The sequence below is a fragment of the Panicum virgatum genome, chromosome 7K, assembly GCF_016808335.1.
Source record: "Panicum virgatum strain AP13 chromosome 7K, P.virgatum_v5, whole genome shotgun sequence".
Taxonomy (NCBI): domain Eukaryota; kingdom Viridiplantae; phylum Streptophyta; class Magnoliopsida; order Poales; family Poaceae; genus Panicum; species Panicum virgatum.
In genome coordinates this window covers 48,901,670-48,915,125 of record NC_053142.1, presented here as the reverse complement: position 1 = coordinate 48,915,125, position 13,456 = coordinate 48,901,670, and the positions used below count along the sequence as shown (strand labels likewise).

Here is a 13,456-nt window from a genome sequence, read left to right as displayed (position 1 = left end):
GCGGCACATGCTGTTAGCAAAAAAATAAAAGTTCTGGACTGTCATGCTGCTATGGTTTGTCATCTGTGTTTACCCCCCTCTCTCTGAAAGCAGGGCAAAAGAAGAGCAACACGGTACTTTCTTAAGGAAAAAATATCTCTTATGAAAACCTAAAAACTATAACAACTTAGGTAAAACTTGATCTCTTTGCATATGCGAGGAAATAGGCACAAAATCAAGATAACTACACCAAACCACTCATAGAAATATAACTACACAACTAGAGAAAACGTGCAAAGTCTCAACGTAGTAGCAGACACACATCTTTCAGCTCAAGTTCATAAAAGCAGAGCAAACGAGTTGCTTACAAATGTAACAAATATTTTTACTATTTTATACCCCATATTAGCCTCCAAATAAAACTGGTAGATTATTCCACGATGTAACCCGTCTAAGGCTGGATGAAAAATTCGTTGCTCGCTAGCTCGCTCAGCTCGGCTCTTTAGTGGCTCGGCTTGGCTCTTTAGTGGCTCGGTTCGGCTCAGCTCAGCTCGGCTTGTTGAGAAATATTACCAAGCCGAGCTAAGTATTTAACTCGGTTCCTTAACGAGCCAGAGCTGGGCAGCGAGCCAAAACGAGCCAAAGGCTAAAGCTCATTTTTCAAATCTAAATAAGATCCCGTCCATCTAAACCTCAGCCCGATTCACTCGTCGGGCTCAAACCCTAGCTATCTTTTGGTTTGTGCTACTTTCCCAGCCCCCTCCTTTCCCTCCCGAACTCCCCCCGGCCGCCGCACAAGCGCACGGCGGCACACGGCCACCCGCCTCCTGAACTCCCCACCCTCCCTGCTCGTCCGCATCCCCGACCACCGCGCGGGCCACTGCCTGGCTTGCCTCCCGACCCGACCTCCCCCGCTTTCGCCTCTGGCTCTCCCTAGCCAGCTGGCTAGCCAGCCAGGTGGTAGCGCTGTGAGTGTATCTCAACGTAGTGGCTTTAACGGAATGGAAATGGAAAAGCTAAGACGTTCCATGGACGAGGTTGGTGCTGAGGTTGGACGAATCCCAACGATCCAAATAAACCCATGGTATCAAGATAATCAAAAAAGAGACGTGTGCGCATATATAGCGAACGCGGCCATTGTCACAAAGTCGAGTTGGTCCATTGGCCGCAGGGTCTTCGATGGGTGCGAGTTTGTTGTCTTTGCCTGAATGAGAGTGAAATGAACGTGACACCATTTATGCTATTTTGAATGATTTTGGTGATCGAATGACAACACAACACTTGGACTAATATGATGGTTAAGATGTCCATTCTCAGGCTTTTAGGTTCAAGTGATGACAAAGAGAAAAAAGAAAGAGAAGATACGCGTAGCAAGGCCCTGAAAGCTTTTCGGTCAGTAGCACCGGAAGAACCGACGCATGAGCATCGGTGTATCCGATGGTTGTCGGAAGAACCGATGTCATGGTATTTTGGTGCAGAAGGGAATCGAAGCCAAGTCAGCTTATAGGCACCGGATGAACCGATGGTTCAAAAAGGGGCATCGGTGCATTGGACGTACTATGTTCCATAGACGATGCAAGTGGCGCAAGAGTCAAGTCTTCATCACCGGTTGAACCGGTGAAGCATCGGTGCATACCATCGGTGTAATGACGTCAGCAGAATAGTTGAGTGCTGTGAGTGACCGGATTAACCGACGGCTAAGCATCGGTTGAACCGGTGGCCACTGTGTCAGCTGTCAGGAGTTCAACGGCTACTTCAGGTCTTAGAGTGACCGAATGAACCGACGCTACCCCTGCCTGAGGCATCGGTTGATCCGATGATACGCAGATTTTCTGCTGACCGTTGGAGCAACGGCTACAAGTCTTGGTGGCCTATATATACGCCTCACCCGGCCATTTGAAGATTGCTGGAGTTGCTGGATATCCCACACACACCCAAGAACATCTCCAAGCCATACAAGAGCATCAAGATCATATCCTTAGCCCTTAGCACATTTTGAGAGTGTTGTGTAAATGATTAGCTCTTAGTGAGTGAGATTGCAAGGCTTCGAGACTTTGTGCTGTGGTTCATTAGCGAACCAAAACAAGAGCTTGGTGCACCGGCATCTTGGAGCGTGAAGCTCGCCGGCAACGTCATCGACCCTCCGACTTGGTGTGGAACGGCGACGACATCTTTGTGCGGGGGACGTGGAGACCCCCATCCTTTATGGAGAAGCTCCTTAGTGGAACCCGGTGCCAAGGTGATCGTGATTGTGTTCACGGAAGAGACTTGGTGGCCGAGTAGCAATACTCTTAGTGAGTGCTACAACAACGTGGATGTAGGTGTGCCTTTGTGGCTAACCGAACCACGGGATAAACACCCGCGTCAAGAGTTTGCTATCTCCTATCCCGCTCTTTAAGCTTCCGCATTTCGTACTAGCAATTTGTATGCCTTTACTTTCATAGAATAATTTCTTGCTAGGAAAAGCTATAGGTTGCTAAACTCTTTTGGGATAGGGGTTTCACACTAGAACTACCTAGTTGCACATCTAGAAAGCATGTTTTAGTTTAAGTTTTGTGCAAATTAGTTGGAGCCATAGGTCTAAATTTTTATTAGTGTCTAATTCACCTCCTCCCCCTCTTAGGCTAGAGCACCCGATAGTGCGGCTGCCCGTACTGCCCGTCACGGTCACTGCCTGAATGAGAACATTCTCATTCGATCACCGGCAGTGATCGAAAATTTCAAGCTCCTGCAGAGACGTAAGGAACTCGAGTGCCCTTTCTTGCTCATCTGTAAAGCAGATCTCATAGCCCTCAACTAGTCTTAGCTAATGAAGAGAGGTAAGGTGCTCGCAGAAAGACGCGGCAAGGGCAGATAAGTCAGTGAAAGAGAGTCCTCCCAGTCGTGATAATACACTAGCACGAAGCAACAGATTGTACCCCCCCCCCCTAAAAAAAACCGGTCATACAGTGAATCAGTGCTGTAAAATTCCCATTTATTTTCTTGCCTCGTATGATTTATTTTCTTCTCATGTTTAATGCAATACGAGTGCATAGTTTAGCATGTTGTAGGTAAATCGGCTTTCGTGCATCCTCTTGTCGTTTTGTGCATAGTAGATCGGTTCATCAAATAGGGTGTTCATGTGTTCGCTTACCATGTTAGTTTCGTAGATTACATTGAGGATGTTCCTATATTCATACACGGTGTTTATCTGGCCCTGGTAACCCGGGATGTTCCTATATTCACGTGTTTTGTTTATCTGGCCCTTTTATTTAGTCTTCGATCTAAAATGGTTTATATTCATCCAACCCTTTTGGTTAATCGATTTGTTATGTTCAATAGGAGAGTCTTTTTGCCTATCGAGTCATCGTAGTCTGTTTCAGATCGATTTATTTACCGATACCCTAGTTTGCCAATCTGCGTGATCGGCAAGGTCGTTTTGTCTATTTACGATATGCTTGTCCGGAACACGTTTTCTAGCCGTTTGTTACAATCCACGACGTGCGCTGCAACACGTGCAAGCGACTTGCCGATAGAATAACGTGTACCGAGCACCTTGCCCGATATGTCTTGGGTTAGATCTGTTCGTGTAGATGGATTTCTTTGGAGATCCTAGGTTATGTTCACGCGTGCCTAGATTGATTTAGGTTGCGTGTAGCAAGAGCCGATCTGGACTGATAGATCTGCTTATATCATGTTTTGGAGCAGGTTTATATATTCTTTTAACGCTTTTCCTATTTTATTTACTTATTCTTTATTGAATGTATCTATAATTGGCAAATGTGCCGATTTACCCGTGGATGTCCCCCGATCGGCTGATTCTCGTCGATGCAAAACACTGGGGTTGATAGGTGCCGATCCGAGCGACCCGGCAGGAATTTGACATTTACTTTTGTGTGATACAGGAAAAGCAGGAGGCAAAGTCGCACCACTCACCCCTTCCTGGCTGTAGGTCAAGTCAGGTGGCATGCCCTAAATCACCGAAGCCGAGTACGAACCGCACGAGGAGAGACGAGGGCAGCAGCAGCGCGATCTCCCGGTTCATCGTTGTGTTGACTGCCGGATCCGTATCCGTCCGTTTCCCGCAGCAACAGAATGTTGTTTCGCATGCCTGAGTTCAGTTAAGTGCATATTGTCATATTGGTGTTCATGCTGTGAAGATAGATTGTTGATGTCATTGGTGGATAAGGTGCATATTGCCATATTGGTGTTCCTGTGAAGATAGATTATTTGGTGTCATTAGTGAATAAGGGTAAACAACTTTGTTAGATAGATGAATGTTTATTGTATGATCAATAATAAGCAATTTTAGCTGATCAGTGGAGCATTTTAACTAATTTATTTTGGTACTTTTCCTTGTACATAAAGCAATTTCTGTGTCTTTAAAAAATATTGTCGAAACATATACAAGTGGGGGCTTATTTTAAATGTCTCTTCGAAACAGATATAATTGTACAATCGAAATTTAAATTTGATGGATAGTTTAAGAACTACATCTTCTTAAATTTTAAAATTACTTGCACGTGCTACTGTATGCGGGGATTTAAATTACCGTGACGCCGGCCGTACTTAGGTCATACCAATTTCTATAGCCTACTAGTAGCTGTTTTGTACAATTAATTGTACTCTACACGAGGGCCCTACTGCCCTCTCATTTGCTCTTCCTACGTTTCCTCACTGAAGCATCGAGATGGACCTTTTACCTTTTCTTTTGTTGGACACGTCATTTTCATTCATGGAATTTAATTGCTCTTCCAAATAATCCAGGACTTAAACAGAAAGCCGCACGGTTCCGGCAGCCATCTCCCGTCAGTAACCTCAGGAGTCAGACAGAGGGAGGTAGATGCGTGCTTTAGTTTTTTTTTTAGCAAATCCGCCAATCTTTATTTTGGGCAGAGTACGAGTTACAAATGCCCATTGGCGAACTAATGAACCACACATGGCGGCCTAAGCCTTTGTACAAACAGCTTCTAGCAAGATTATGAGCATCAACGTTGGATTCTCGCCTTTCGTGGATGAACTTGATAGACCGAAAACTTGTGCTTGTCGCCTTGATCTCCTGAACAATCTGTCCGTAGTGCCCCATAGCCGCTCCCTTGATGTTCTTGACAACAATAGCACAGTCGCTTGCAAGCACTAGGCGCTGCAGCAGCATGTCCCTCGCTAGAGCCAGTCCTTCCCTGCACGCCAGCACTTCCAGCATCTCCCAGTCTGTAACATCAGCAGAGACCACTGCAGATGCTCCCAGAAACAACCCGGTCGAGTCCCGGGCCACTGCTTAGTAATTAAGACATGTTTAATCCGATACCGAAACCGCTCAAGATCGGTTCACCAAGAAGGTGTACAATTCACGATCGGTTCACCGAGATCGGGTTTTTTTTGGACGGGTCGAATCCGGTTCATCAGATGGGGTGGCCCAGAATTAGGTATAGGACAGGAAATTTGGGTGGGTTTAAAGCTAGATATCAAGCTCTGCTCTGCTCAGCTCGTTATCATAACTAGATAAAAAGTCGGGCTCGGCTCGTTTGCCAGCTCAAGCTGGCTTGTTTAGCTCATGAGCCAGCTTCAAAACATTTCAGCCACCAGACAACAGGGGAGCGTAGGCCGTCAAGGTCAAGGTGTGGCGCGTGGGGCCGCGATGACAGTCGTGACGCGCGGCGTGCTGATGGTGCGGAGATACACTCACAGCGCTACCATCTGGCTGGCTAGCCAGCTGGCTAGGGAGAGCCAGAGGCGAAAGCGGGGGAGGTCAGGTCGGGGAGGCAAGCCAGCCAGGCGGTCCGCGTGGTGGTCGGGGATGCGGAGGAGCAGGGAGGGTGGGGAGTTCAGGAGGCGGGTGGCCGTGTGCCGCCGTGCGCTTGTGCGGCGGCCGGGGGAGTTCGGGAGGGAAAGGAGGGGGCTGGGAAAGTAGCACAAACCAAAGATAGCTAGGGTTTGAGCACGACGAGTGAATCGGGCTGAGGTTTAGATGGACCAGATCTTATTTAGATTTGGAAAATGAGCTTTAGCCTTTGGCTCGTTGGCCAGCACTGGCTCGTTAAGGAACCGAGCTAAATACTTAGCTCGGCTTGGTAATATTTCTCAACAAGCCGAGCCGAGCCGAGCCGAACCGAGCCACTAAAGAGCCAAGCCGAGCCACTAAAGAGCTGAGCTGAGCGAGCTAGCGAGCAACGAATTTTTCATCCAGCCTTAGACGGGTTACATCGTGGAATAATCTACCAGTTTTATTTGGAGGCTAATATGGGGTATAAAATAGTAAAAATATTTGTTACATTTGTAAGCAACTCGTTTGCTCTGCTTTTATGAACTTGAGCTGAAAGATGTGTGTCTGCTACTACGTTGAGACTTTGCGCGTTTTCTCTAGTTGTGTAGTTATATTTCTATGAGTGGTTTGGTGTAGTTATCTTGATTTTGTGCCTATTTCCTCGCATATGCAAAGAGATCAAGTTTTACCTAAGTTGTTATAGTTTTTAGGTTTTCATAAGAGATATTTTTTTCCTTAAGAAAGTACCGTGTTGCTCTTCTTTTGCCCTGCTTTCAGAGAGAGAGGGGGTAAACACACAGATGACAAACCATAGCAGCATGACAGTCCAGAACTTTTATTTTTTTGCTAACAGCATGTGCCGCTGTATACAGCATAATAGCCTAAGCCTCACACAGATTCCAGGATAACAATGGAAGCGCATCAAACCTGACGCTCACATAAGAACCTGAATTTGTATACAGCAACGAGAGTACGTGAAATACGGCAGGGTCTGCAAGACTGCAACTAGCTACTATTTCAAGATGACAGAGCCTCCAAGCCCAGCCACAAGGACAATGGGCAAAATGGAGACCCAAAGGATCGTCGTCCCGACGGCGCGCCTCCGAGTCACGTCGCCTGACACGTAGAAGCCCGCAGAAGCCTCGACGAATCCAAAGATTATGACGGCGATGAGGATGCCGTAGTACAGGTACAAGGGCGCCCTTCCATGACCAACGAAAATACCTGACGGAGACTTGAAGACGGCGAGCGCGAGCGCCGCTGCAGCTTGAACGATGCCGCTCGTGATCAGCGCCGCCGGCAGCTTCTCCACCGTGCGGCAGGCCTCCGAGATCAAGCCCACAATCTTGATTAGCACAGCCGTGAATTCCATCTTGATATCTCTACTGGTGTGTGCGTTTGTGTGCAAGAAGTGGTTCGAGTGTTCGACCTTGTCCATACCTTGGGCAATGGTGGTGGGGGAGGTCGGGAGCTTGGTAATTGCATCTGGAGATGAATATATAGTCCACGCACCTGTCCACGGCCTGACATAGTGACATGCTTGGGTTACCAGCACGTGCTGTATGCAGAGATCCTCATGATAGGAAGGTCAGGCCGTGGACGTACAGCGACAATCCAACCACTGCGGTCAATGGACTGTTGTCCCATTGTCGAAGACTGTTGTCCCGAAATCCGAACAGTGTCAATGGACCAACTCGACTGTGCCCGACCTCCCCCACCACCATTGCCCAAGGTCTCGACTGTCCCATTGTCGCATTGGCGCAGTTTTACAATATCGAATGATGATTACTTTTGGACAAAAATGATGAACCTGCGACGTTCCGGAACGGCACCTTGGGATATGACAAAAAATTAAAAACAAACGATGTGTATTTTATTTAAAATATGCTAGATACAGTTCTGAAATCAGTTATAAAGCTAAAAAAATGAATTACAGCTATAAACTTGTAGTAACCAGTCCATGATCTTCTTCCTCCTGTAGTGATGACGTTGGTGCACAAAATGGCGCCACCATTTCGCCTCATGATTCAGACAGAAGAAAAAGAATGAGAAGTGATGTCTTCTTCCTCCTGTAGTGATGACGTTGGTGCACAAAATGGCGCCACCATTTCGCCTCATGATTCAGACAGAAGAAAAAGAATGAGAAGTGATGAGGTGTTAGCACACTACACTGCAGCTAACACACTCCTCTGGGACAAGGCAGAAATTTGCAACAGAATCCAACAAGCATCGAAATTCACTGATGAGTTGCTTGGTAATTGCATCTGGATATAACGGACGATCCGAACAGCGTTCAAGCCATTATTGAGGGGGACGAAGTTTCGGACGATCCGAACAGCGGTTCAATAGCGAACGCAGCCGTGCGGCAGAAGATATGGCTGCTTGACTTTGACATGTCTTTTTGAAGCCTTTCAAGCCGAAACCGGGGAACCGAACCGACCGAGTATCTCGGTTTGCCGCCCTGGTCCCTGTCGTGAGAGTGACTGATCAACGTGACCATATGAGCACTACTTTTGTCATCTTTGGGGAGCATGTCATCTTTTTGACTCGAATGCATGTCATATTTTTGACTCGAATTAAGCCGCTGTTCGTTCCTTTCTTCGCTAACCGGGCAATAATTTGCCACTTGATACACGTTAGCGGCACAAATATGACCCAACTTGTCAGTGAGACAAGGGTGTTTGTGTGATAGAATCTGACATGTCCGTAGACCGTAGCTCAGTCGCTGGCAAACCGTGGCCATGGGTGTATGAACCAACCCGACTTTGTGACAATGGCCGGCACGCACCTCATTTGCAAAACTTGCAAGCCCCGGCCATTTTCTCTTCTGAGTAGGTGCGCCATTCTCTCTCTCTCTCTCTCTCTCTCTCTCTCTCTCTCTCTCTCTCTCTCTCTCTCTCTCTCTCTCTCTCTCTCTCTCTCTCTCTCTAATGGTGCTAGGCTACCACAGCTTTGGCTTGGCATCCCGAGATAAGCAACAAGGACGGGACGATGGAGCCCGGGCCGGGGCCTGATGCTGCAAGCGTTGCCATTTCGGTGGGTGGGCGAGCGACTGGGCGTGGCCTTGCAAGCGTGCACGCCCACGCAATGGCCGCCGGGCCTACGCTGTTGATCTAAACGGGCCTGAGCGGACGGAATCAGGCCCATCCAGATCCGCGCGTGACGGGCCGGCCCATTTTACGCGGCAACCCGCAGCCCACGAGCGAAGCGACCGCAAGGATAATCGCCAGAGCGAACCCCGCCGGCGCCGGTCGGGGTTGGTTGGTTCACTTGCTTGCTGCGGCCGCGGCGATGACGGCCACCGGCGGCTGCTGCTCGACCCCCCTCGCGTGGGCGCGGCCTCGTGCCTCTCCCTCCCTGCGCGGCGGCCGGTGTCGCGCGGTCGCGGCCGGGGCGTCTGACGTGGCGTTCCACCCGGACGTGTCCCACGCGGCGGAGTCGCTGCAGGCGGAGTTCCGCGCCGTCGACCGCGCCCTCGCCCTCAACTCTTCCCGCGTCGCCGCCGCCTTCCGCCGCGCCCGCGTCGCCCCGCACGTAACCCACTCGTTTCACTCTACTCCTCTACGGCTCATCTGCCTGGCATCCGAGCTCACTCCGCTAGCAAACGCGTTTGCTCAGCATTTCGGTGGGTCGACGGGGTACGGCCACGACGATGGCGGCGGCCGGGAGGCGCTGGACGCCGTATTCGCCGAAATCGTCGGCGCCGAGGCCGCCATTGTGCGCCCCCAGGTTCCACCTTTGAGGCTTTAACACACTACATTGTCTCGTTTCGCTCCATTCGTTGCTTACCTCTGTCTGACCGAGCTCCTATCTGATGTACAAATTCCTCCATCGTTGCCAGTTCTTCTCCGGCACGCACGCCATTGCCTGTGCGCTATTTGCGCTTCTGAGGCCTGGGCATGAGGTAAGGGATGAATTGAACTGAACGAACAAGTCTTGGCACTGCTTCTGATTGGCATTTCAGACTGATGAATGCTGAATTCCTGCAGCTCCTGGCAGTCGCTGGGCATCCGTACGACACCTTAGAGGAGGTGATTGGGATCAGGGGGTCGGCCAATGTAGGATCACTCAAAGACTTTGGAGTGGCGTACCGAGAAGTTCCGGTCTGTAGATATCTCCCTTAAGAGTACATTTAGATGGTTAACTGTGTTGCCTCGTGCTGAGGATGGGTTACTGATGGTTCTTCAGTTGTAGCTCGCAGCAGACGGTGGCCTTGATTGGGAAGCTCTTGCTTGTGCCATCAGACCAGAAACTGGATGTGCCTTCATTCAGAGATCATGTGGGTACTCTTGGCGCAAGAGCTTAAGTGTAGCAGATATTCACAGAGCTATAAGTTTGATCAAGGCAAGATTACTTTCTGTCTGGGGCCCAGCAACCTTCTGTATCTATATTAGCTTTTGTGTGCTGACAATTTTCATCATTTGGATCTCTGCAGTTGCAAAACCCAAACTGCATGGTGATGGTTGACAATTGCTATGGTGAATTTGTTGAGACATCTGAACCTGCAATGGTGGTATGTCCTTGATTATCACCATCTCACTAAGGTTAGCTCTACCTCTGTTCATTGTGTGTTTTCATGGCAGGGAGCAGACTTGATTGCTGGTAGTTTGATAAAGAATCCGGGTGGAACTATTGCGCCTTGTGGGGGTTATGTTGCTGGGAAGAGAAATTTTGTTGAAGCAGCTGCTGCTCGCCTATCTGCCCCTGGCCTTGGAGTAGAATTTGGATCAACACCTGGCCATGTTATGCGTTCGCTTTTTCAAGGCTTGTTTCTTGCTCCACAAATGGTTGGAGAAGCAATAAAAGTAGGTTCTTAATTCTCACATCTGCGACGATACTATATATGCAATTGATGATATAGTATGATCCATAGGGAGGTTTGCTAATTGCGGAAGTCATGTCAGCCAAGGGCTACAGAGTTCAACCACTTCCAAGGGTTCCTCGCCATGATATTGTGCAGGTTAAACAGAAGGCCAAACCTCCTTACAACATTTCATATTGCGCATTTCAGCGATAGCAAGTATTCAGGAATTTTAAGTTCAATAAATAATGAAGACTTAAAAATAAAATTGCAGGCAGTGGAGCTTGGTAACAGGGAGAGACTCATAGCATTCTGTGAAGTGGTGCAACAAACTTGCCCAGTAGGGTCATTTGTTAAACCAACTGCTGGGGAAACTCCTGGCTATGCTTCAGAGGTGTGTTTGTAGCTTTCTATACCTTTCATCATTGCATTGCTCTTACCTTCCTGCTATCATTTGTATTACAATGTACATAAAGTTTATTTCGCAAATTTAGTTTCTGATGAAAGAGAGACTCGTTCCAACATTAAATGGTGCCCTGTTAAACGAAGCAACCAAAGTGATTAACCCACTGAAATCAGGTCATTTTTGCCGACGGGACATTCATAGATGGAAGCACAAGTGAACTATCATGTGATGGGCCCTTGAGAGATCCATATGCCATCTTCTGCCAGGTAACCTGAGATCCTGATTTAACTTTTACTCAGGGTCGTTGCGTTGTGTTTAATCTCTTATTTGCTTGCTATGTTATGTGCACAAGTGGTTCAAGTTAGTATTAATCTGGTGATGAGAATCTTAGCCCTGAGACACCAAATAAAAGCTTTCCTCATATCTTATACTGGCTGTCACCCTTGAAATGTACTGGCGCAGGGAGGAACACATTGGACACAATGGGCGCTTGTCCTCACTGAAGTTCTGAAGGTCATATAACTGTGTGGTGTCACGTTCCTGGAATGGGCAGGCCCTTTTCTTTAACTATGCCTGGTTACTTGAAACTCAATATGATGGAACTGATTAGCACCAGGTAATCTTCATTACTTGTTAATTCAAGCTCACCTCCTCCTCTTCTTCAGTTTCCACTATTTCTGCGTCTTAATGTTGTCATGTATTGGTGTCAACGGATCTGCACAATTTCAGGTGGAATTCATGGCTTAATTGTTGGAACTTGGAACCATGTTGGATGATCTTGAGGTTGAGGGGAAGCAGTGGCAGATGGAATAGGTCCTTGGATGGTTGAGTGGCAATTTTGCAAGTCTACGTTTCTTTAATGGCAGATTCCAGTTAGGAGGTCAAAATAGTGGCAAATCTGCAATTTGCCCCCTTTTTTTTCTAAACATTGTCCATGAAGCAAAATATGTAACAAGATACTCTTTTACTTTCCTAGTTTCCTTTCAACAAAAATGTAGGCCAAGAAAGTTTTGCAAATGCAATCAGAGATAGATACATGCACGGTGCTGTGCTTAGGAATAGTAATACCTAGTGTTGTAACAAAAAAAACTTGGAGATGTTACTGTTCATGTAGCACAGAGTTTCGCAGAGTGATACGCCCACATATTGGAGCCTCTTGTTCTTGAAGTTAACAGCGAGCACACATGCCCTTTTGTCCCGTGGCCCAACCTTGGCTACTGTTGACGACCAAAATTGGCAGTAACCTGAACAGACCGGTCTGTCCAGGCGGTCTGACCGGTCTAGGCGTCTGTAGACGGTCTGGCATGACCAACCGGTCTGACCGGTCTAGGAGGAGTCCGAGTACAATTAGAGTTCTTAATAGATTTAGATCTGTAAACAGGATTTCTTGCGGGGTAAGTCTTCCCCACTCTATAAATATAAAGGGTCACGGCTGATTGAAGGGGGAACCCAATCGAATCTATCAAAAACACATCTTTTATCATTTTTATCTTTACCCTACTTTTCCAACCTCGACATGCTGTTCTCCTCTCGTCTCCATGGCGTTTGAGGACGCCCTAGCTGGCCTGCCGAGCCTAGGGCAACCCTACACGCGCTTGCCCCGACGGGGTTCCTCCAGGGCGAGCGTTCGTAGGATCGTCGCCGTTCTGCACGGCGACCGGTCTGACCGGTCCCTCTGACCAGTCTGACCGCTTCATGCAGGAGGTGCTGCAAGGAGCCCCTCCTCGCGTCGCGCGACCTAGCGCGATCGTGTGTTGGCCCGTAAAAGGCGTCAACATATTTTGACGACTCCGCTGGGGAAGAGAATCAGGTTATCATGACCGATTTTTCAAACCCTAGCCATATGGCGGCACGTGATAAGCTACTTGAGGAGTATAAGCGAGAATACGATGGAGCAGTTAAAAGATTATTCTTGTCTCGCTGCTATATAGAGCAAGGAGTCAAGAAGATAAAGGAGTGTCAGATTCCATCCACCATTGAAATATTAATGGAGATGCGATCCTCAGGTACTTTATCTAATGTTATATCCAGTGTTGTCAAAGATTTGATTAATCAAATAGATAGTTCAATTCAAGCTCCTGTTGTTCAAAAGTCGGTTATTGAAAAGCCGGCTAATAATCTTTGTAAAAATTTGCCTGATGTTGCTGGTCAAGATACAATTCGGCCGTCCCAAGCCGAAATTATTGAACCAAAATCCCCTAGCAAGAACACAGAGACTAAATTTAGTACTTCAACGCTCGGGGGGCAACAAAACAAAGACAAATCTGCTGGTTGCACTGCAACCAGTCTGACCGGTCTTAAGACCGGTCTAAGCGGCTCATCTAGGGTTTTGCAGAATAAATCGAAACCTAAGATGGTTAAGCCCAAGAAACCAGAGATTGGTGTTTGGAAAACTATTGAATCCAAAGGCCGTCACAAGCATCAAAAGGAAAAGCTGAAGCCTTTCTTGGAGATCTTCCGGCTAAATTCAGAAAACGAAATAATGATGCTAGTCTGCTAAAACATCCAAAACACTCAAGATCTACTC

At 47.8% G+C, this 13,456-nt stretch overlaps 2 protein-coding genes across 2 annotated transcripts; one reads left to right on the top strand and one right to left on the bottom strand.

Annotated features, from left to right (window-relative positions):
* Window positions 1-6,556: 6,556 nt before the first annotated feature.
* LOC120643134 lies at window positions 6,557-7,156 on the bottom strand. The gene has a single exon (XM_039919658.1). It carries the CDS (start codon window positions 7,092-7,094, stop codon window positions 6,735-6,737), a length of 360 nt encoding a protein of 119 aa, XP_039775592.1. The 5' UTR covers window positions 7,095-7,156; the 3' UTR covers window positions 6,557-6,734.
* Window positions 7,157-8,982: 1,826 nt separating this feature from the next.
* LOC120641915 (uncharacterized protein YnbB-like) lies at window positions 8,983-12,083 on the top strand. The gene is made up of 12 exons (XM_039918229.1): window positions 8,983-9,256; window positions 9,341-9,451; window positions 9,564-9,626; window positions 9,712-9,825; window positions 9,917-10,066; window positions 10,158-10,235; window positions 10,306-10,527; window positions 10,596-10,682; window positions 10,798-10,917; window positions 11,103-11,195; window positions 11,392-11,545; window positions 11,659-12,083. The coding sequence occupies exons 1-11, from the start codon at window positions 9,014-9,016 to the stop codon at window positions 11,449-11,451; spliced, it is 1,341 nt and encodes a 446-aa protein (XP_039774163.1). The 5' UTR covers window positions 8,983-9,013; the 3' UTR covers window positions 11,452-11,545; window positions 11,659-12,083.
* Window positions 12,084-13,456: the final 1,373 nt, after the last annotated feature.